We start from the raw sequence: 7,500 nt of genomic DNA on the forward strand, positions 1-7,500 counted from the left end.
TGCTGTGTTGAGTTAAGCAGGTCATTAGTGATTAATTGACTGTTTAGTGCAGAAAGTACACAATAGCACTTTTGTCCCAAATCACAAGTGTGTGTGTGTGTGTGTGTGTGTGTGTGAGAGAGAGAGAGAGAGAGAGAGAGAGAGAGATCAAGAAAGAGAGCACACACTTTATGTGAAGTTAATAATTATCTTTCTGATTCTGGTACATTCCGCCCCGGAGTGTGTTTATAAAGGGTTTGCATTGTTTGCATTGAGTGCTGTTATTGTGAGTAAAGGAATAAAGTATTTGAAGATATTTGCAATCAACCAATGTGTGTGCATGAACAAATATTGTAGAACAAATATTATAGCCAACAGTAAACCTTCAGTAGGGAACGTAATCCCATTTCTGTTATGCGTGTTTTTCGTGTAACTGTGCGGGTGTGTGTGACTGTGCACACATGCTCGTCTGTGTACATGTGTGTTTTCTTTTTAAGGAAGTCAGATCAATTCACCAGCTGAGTAGACACAGCAAGAGTCATCGCTGTTTGGAATGATTTTCTCTCTCTCTCTCTCTCTCTCTCTCTCAGCTCCATCTATGGTGCCCATAATGCACCAGGTCAGCTCCACAATGAAAAGCATCACGTTGTCATGGCCACAGCCTGAACAGCCCAACGGCATCATTCTGGACTATGAGCTCTGCTACTATGAGAAGGTAGGAAAGGAATACTGCCCATAGAAATACTCACAAAGAAATACTGCCATAGAAATACTCACACAGAAATACTTCCCATAGAAACACTCACAGATAAATAATGGCCATAGAAATATGCACAGAGAAATGCTGCCATAGAAATACACAGAGACACTTCCCATACCGCCCATAAAATACTCAGAGAAATACTGCCCATATAAATACTCATACAGAGAAATGCTGCCTTAGAAATACTCACAGAGAAATACAGCCCATAGAAAATACTCACAGAGAAACACTGCCCATAGAAAGAACTCTGAAAAAAATACTCACACAGAAATATTGCCCATAGAAAATACTCACACAGAAATACTGCCCATAGAAATACTCACAATGAAATACTGCCAATAAAAATACTCACAGAAATACTGCCCTTAGAAAATACTCACACAGAAATACTGCCCATAGAAAAGACTCAGAGAAATGCTGCCCATAGAAAATACTCACACAGAAATGCTGCCCATAGAAATACTTACACTGAAATACTGCCCATAGAAAATACACAGAAATACTGCCCATAGAAAATACACAGAAATACTGCCCATAGAAAAAACACTCAGAGAAATACTGCCCTTAGAAAGCATATGTATAGAAATACTCCTCATATCAAGCATGCATGCATAAACACTCCCTCTATAAAACATGTAAAAACATGTTGTACACTCAGAGTTTTAAATACTTAGTGTTTTTGTGTTGTATATGAACAGCAAATGCAATTGATGCCCTGGGTATATAAACTGATACCCTGGGTATATGCCCTGTGTAAGGAGGTCAAGTCTAAAAACAAGCATTTGACAAAAACATCTTAAGAACATTTAAAACTACCCAGAATGCTGAAAAAATGTGGCCCATATTTTTTTGTTTTTTTTATGTGTGTGTGTGTGTGTATATGTGTGTGTGTGTGTGTGTGTGTGTGCATGTAGTGTGTGTGTGATATAACCCCGAGAAGTTTTAAAATGACTGCTTCAGGATATATTAGACTGTTAAGCAGGAGCAGGACTGTGCTGGAGGTTAAATGAAGAGAATCGTTTTTCTTGATCTAAAACTGGCACAGGAGAAGGAGTCATTTCTGGGCTTTAGCAAAGAGGAAAAGGTCGCTAGGAAATAGGAGTGAGTGTTGGGTGTCTGGTGTAAGGAGAGATGCACACACACACAGGGACACATGCAGACACACATAGAACACAAACATAGAACACAACCTCACAAGCAAACAAATTGTTTTTGTTTGACTTCCAGAGTTGAGACTACACATACAAAGATGTGCAAACATACACACACACACACAGACAGACAGACGCACACACACACACACAGACAGACACACACACACACACAGACAGACACAGACACACACAGACACACACACACACAGACAGACAGACGCGCACACACACACATACACACAGACACACACAGACACACACACACATAAACACACACACAGAGACACACACACACATAAACACACACACACAGACACACACACACAGACACACACACACACACACACACACACACACACAGCCTTCTCTTTCTCCTCAAACAAGCACACAGGATTTTTTTTAAATCATTTTATGACACCATTGGACATAATAGTCAGAGGAAAGAAACAATATAAATTGAATTTTCTTGTTTGCAGCACATTGAGCACTTCAGTCTGTCTCGGTTTCAACCCTGAACACAAGCAGCCTCTCCTTTGGAAACTTTACTCATTGTTAGCGCACGTGGGAACTGAAGATGAGTTTAGTCAGAGGCTGTGCCTCTCAACAAACAGAGCAGAGCAATGCAAACATTTAGAGTGGAACCACTTATTGACCATTGAATATTCATGAAGGGTAATCATCTCTTTATATGTGAGGTGCAGGTCCTCTAGGCGAATAGAGGAGCACTTTTTAAACAAAATGGAATTATGTGGAAATGTGTGCAAAAGACAGAGATGAGAAAAGTGAGAAAGACACTAAAAGCCTCGTTTTATTGACTGTTCTGCTGTGTTTAGATAAGAACCAGCAATTAACTGTGTTTAACTGTGTTAAACTGTTGTTCGCTGTGTTTAGCTGTGTTTAACTGTGTTTGCGTGAGTGCTAGCTATTGGCTCTGTTTAACTGTGTTTAACTGTATTTAGGTCAGTGCTAGCTATTAGTTATATCTAACTGTGTTTAGGGGAGCACAAGCTACTGGCTGTGTCCAGCTGTGTATGGATGACTGCTACCCACAGTTCAGTAGTGATATTAGGCGGATGTTGGGAGTGATATCCAGGATGTTAGTTCAGAATGTCTGATCTGTTATAATGATGTTTTGAAAGTCATAAACTGTATCGACTGTCCACTACTATGACTGTGTAATGCTGTCTTGGTGTGGTCTGGTGTCGGTACACCCAGAAACAATGATTCACTCCCCCTTGAAAGTGATGAAATGAAAGACAAATGTCTCGTGCATACCTGCATGTCTTTGAAAAGCAAAGAAAGTGAGGGACTGAGATCAGTTATTGCTTGTTCTACAAAAATACTCCACAATGGCCTGGACAGATTTGCCGGTACCCCTAGTATTTCAAACTAGTTGTTTTCTTCAATAATATCGCACAGCTTCAATGTTATAATTAGTCATTCGGCCAGTTTAAACAGAGAAAGTAGTCTGTCTGCTTGGCGTCATTGTATGGGCCGCACTGAACATGGACCAGAACATGCAGAAGAGTAACTTGTGTGAGGGGATCAGAAAGAAATTGCTAGATGACTGTGGCAAAGGTAAAAAGGGAATAAGAGCATCTGCCAGCAGCTCTACAGTCCTGTGATTACAGGGGCAAGCGTTATTAAGAAATGTAAGCTGCACGGGAGTGTAGCCGGCCTCCGACGATGTGTCTGCGAGAGGAAGGTTAACAAATGGTGGACAAATGTCCCTGAACGATGTCCAACGAATGTCCAAGAGCAATATACAAAGAGACACCAGCAGATTTCCAAGGTCGAGGTACATCAGTGTCTGAACACGCCATCCGTCGCTTTCTGAGTGACAGCAGGCTCCATGGAAGAAGATCCAAGAAGAGAGCACCACTGAAATAAAAAAAGACAGATTGGAATTTGCTAGAATGTGTAATGACAGGCCACAATGCTTCTGGGAGAATGTCCGTCTGGAGAATGTCCGTCTGAGAGAATGTGCTTCTGGGAGAATGTGCTTCTAAGAGAATGTCCTTCTGGGAGAATGTCCTTCTGAGAGAATGTTTCTTGGAGAATGTCCTCCTGAGAGAATGTCTTTCTGGAGAATGTCCTTGTGAGAGAATGTCCTTCTGGGAGAATGTCCTTCTGAGAGAATGTCTTTCTTGGAGAATGTCCTCTTGAGAGAATGTCTTTCTGAAGAATGTCCTTCTAGGAGAATGTCCTTCTGAAAGAATGTCCTTCTGGAGAATGTCCTTCTGGGAGAATGTCCTTTGGACAGATGACACAAAACTGAATCTCTTTGACAAGACACATCAGCTCTGTGTTCACAGCTGTATAAATGAAACTTTCTCAGAAAAAGCACATTATATACCAGTCACCCCAGCCCATGACACATGGAGGAGGTGGTTATGTTTGGGGCTGTTTCGCTGCATCTGTCTGCCATCAAGGCATTCTGGAACAAATGGTGCTGGCCGGTACCAGACAGTTCCGTCTGGGTCACAGGTCATGGTTCTGCCAACAGGGTAATGACCCAAAAACCCAGAGCTAAAAGCATCCAGCAACGTCTGTTCAGAAGTGGCCCAGGAGCCCTGCTCTGAACCCCGTCCAGAATCTGTGGAGCAGTCTGGACAAGACACCCTTCAGACCCCAGACAACGGGAGCCGTCTGCTCAGGAAGGATGGGCCACACTACCACTCTGGTGACAGGTGCAGATGTCTCGTCGAGGGCGACAGAAATCGCTCATGTGCAGTGATCCGTGTCTACAGGTCGTGCAGCAGAACATTAGGTTATGGCTCTTATTTATGCCCATGACATGTGCAATTGTTTTATTTTTTTAAATATTCTGCTGAATCAAAAATTCCAAGGAATGTCTGTTTTTCAAGTAACTGTGGAATAAACAGACATAAATGCCAAGATTAAGGTATGTGACTGAACACCTGCTGATGAAAGATGTGCGTGTGTGTGTGGGGGCGGGGTGTGTGTGGGTGTGTGGGTGGGTGTGTATATCTGTGTATGTGTGTGTGTGTGTGTGTGTGTGTGTGTTTGTGTGTGTGTGTAGTACCCAAATCAAGGTGTTGTGGTCATGGTGTACTCTTGGCATTATCATGTATTATCATATCAGAATGTCCTAATTTGCACATCAATGATGTCACAATTGCATGATTTACATACTACATCGCCGTCCTTTGTGAGGAAACAAAGCTCCGCGAGTGATGCATGGGAAACATTGGCTGCACACTACAAGCCTTCTGATCTGAATTCTTACTGCCTCGTTTGTCAATCTGGTTTTCTTTTGGAAGACTTTTCCCCCAGGGATTAGCGCAGTTATTTTATCTTAAGTGTGCGATTAAAATCTTCAGTTCCGCACACTTTACAATTCATCTAAGACTCGGGGACCAGCCATCATTTTGACCAGCATATTATTACAAGACTGTATGGGGCTTATGAGAACACTGATTTGGCACAAGTCATCATTCATGTTAGAGAGAGACAGAATATGTGTGTGTGTGTGTGGGTGTGTGTATAGGTGTGTGTCTGTGTGTCATGTGTGTGTGTGTGTGTGTGTGGATTGGAGGGTGGGTGTGTGTGTGTATATGTGTGTGTGTGTATGTGTGTGTGTATGTGTGTGTGTGGGTGTGTGTGTGTATGTGTGTGTGTGGGTGTGTGTATATGTGTGTGTGTGTGGGTGTGTGTGTGTGTGGGTGTGTGTGTGTACGTGTGTATATGTGTGTGTGGGTGGGTGGGTGTGTGTATGTGTGTGTGTGTGTGTGTGTGGGTGGGTGTGGGTGTGTGTATGTGTGTGTGTGTGTGTGTATGTGTGTGGGTTAGGGTTAGTTAGGGTTAGGGTTAGTTAGGGTTATGTGGCGTTTCCATGCCGTACCGTACCTCGCTGGTGTGTGTGTGTATATGTGTGTATATGTGTCTGTATGTTGTGTATAAACATGCCATTTCCATGCTGTACGGTACCTCGTTGGTGTGTGTGTGTAAATGTGTGCGTATGTTGTGTATAAACATGGCGTTTCCATGCCGTACGGTACCTCGTTGGTGTGTGTGTGTAAATGTGTGCGTATGTTGTGTATAAACATGGCGTTTCCATGCCGTACGGTACCTCGTTGGTGTGTGTGTGTATATGTGTGTGTATGTTGTGTATAAACATGGCGTTTCCATGCCGTACGGTAACTCGTTGGTGTGTGTGTGTATATGTGTGTGTATGTTGTGTATAAACATGGCGTTTCCATGCCGTACGGTACCTCGTTGGTGTGTGTGTGTATATGTGTGTGTATGTTGTGTATAAACATGGCGTTTCCATGCCGTACGGTACCTCGTTGGTGTGTGTGTGTATATGTGTGTGTATGTTGTGTATAAACATGGTGTTTCCATGCTGTACGGTACCTCGTTGGTGTGTGTGTGTATATGTGTGTGTATGTTGTGTATAAACATGGTGTTTCCATGCCGTACGGTACCTCGTTGGTGTGTGTGTGTATATGTGTGTGTATGTTGTGTATAAACATGGTGTTTCCATGCCGTACGGTACCTCGTTGGTGTGTGTGTGTATATGTGTGTGTATGTTGTGTATAAACATGGCGTTTCCATGCCGTACGGTACCTCGTTGGTGTGTGTGTGTATATGTGTGTGTATGTTGTGTATAAACATGGCGTTTCCATGCCGTACAGTAACTCGTTGGTGTGTGTGTGTATATGTGTGTGTATGTTGTGTATAAACATGGTGTTTCCATGCTGTACGGTACCTCAAGTTCAAGTTCAAGTTTGGTTTATTTGTCACATACATAGTCATACACAGTATAACTCGCAGGGAAATGGTTGCTCTGTCCAAACTGAGGAAAGGAAAACAGGGGTGCATAGAGAAATATAGATATTCTATATATGTGAAATATATATATGCAAGAGAAATATATATATATATTCTATGTATATTCTATGTATGTACAAAACATATTAACAATGTATGTACAATATATGTATATTATGATTATATACACAATGTACAATGTATATGGTTGTGTATATATGTACACAATCTACAGAATGTACAGATCCATTTCATATAATAACATATCTACAGTTGTTGTGTAACAAGGTGATTGAATATAAATATATATATACAGATATACAGTTATGTTACATGGTGGTGGTGGTCCCCACAGTTTATCAGTTTCCCTGATTCAGGGCCCGAATGGCCTGTGGGAAGAAGCTCCTCTTCAGCCTCTCTGTCTTGGTCTTCAGGGAGAGAAAGCGCCTCCCTGACCTCAACAGAGAGAAGAGTCTATTGTTGGGATGGGTGGGGTCCTTCACAATCCTCCTGGCCTTGGTCTGGCACCGCTTGTAGTAGATGGTCTGCAGGTCAGGAAGTTCCATGTGAGTGATGCGCTCTGCTGAACGCACTACCCTTTGGAGTGCTTGTCTGTCCTGCTTGGTGCTATTCCCAAACCAGACTGTGATGTTCCCCATGAGGATGCTCTCGATAGTGCAGGTGTAGAAGTTCCGCAGTACCTTGGAGGGCAGTCTGAAGTCTCTTAGGCGTCTGAGGTGGTAAAGACGCTGATGAGCCTTCTTTGCCAGGGAGTTGGTGTGGTGGGACCAGGACAGGTCCTGCGAGATG

The 7,500-nt window shown here is 42.7% G+C and overlaps 1 protein-coding gene across 12 annotated transcripts in view; it reads left to right on the plus strand.

Moving 5' to 3' along the window:
• Nucleotides 1-7,500, plus strand: part of ephb1 (EPH receptor B1) — a 272,902-nt gene that overhangs the window by 193,180 nt on the left and 72,222 nt on the right. For all 12 annotated transcript variants that reach the window (XR_014126189.1, XR_014126188.1, XR_014126191.1 and 9 more), the window contains one exon: nt 570-694. Coding sequence is in view for 8 of the 12 variants with exons in the window: in XM_081723885.1 (XP_081580011.1) it covers nt 570-694 (125 nt within the window). In the remaining 4 variants the exon portion in view is untranslated. The remainder of the gene's footprint in view (nt 1-569; nt 695-7,500) is intronic.

The sequence above is a fragment of the Electrophorus electricus genome, chromosome 11 (genome assembly GCF_041902795.1).
Source record: "Electrophorus electricus isolate QZ-2024a chromosome 11, ASM4190279v1, whole genome shotgun sequence".
In the NCBI taxonomy this organism is placed as follows: domain Eukaryota; kingdom Metazoa; phylum Chordata; class Actinopteri; order Gymnotiformes; family Gymnotidae; genus Electrophorus; species Electrophorus electricus.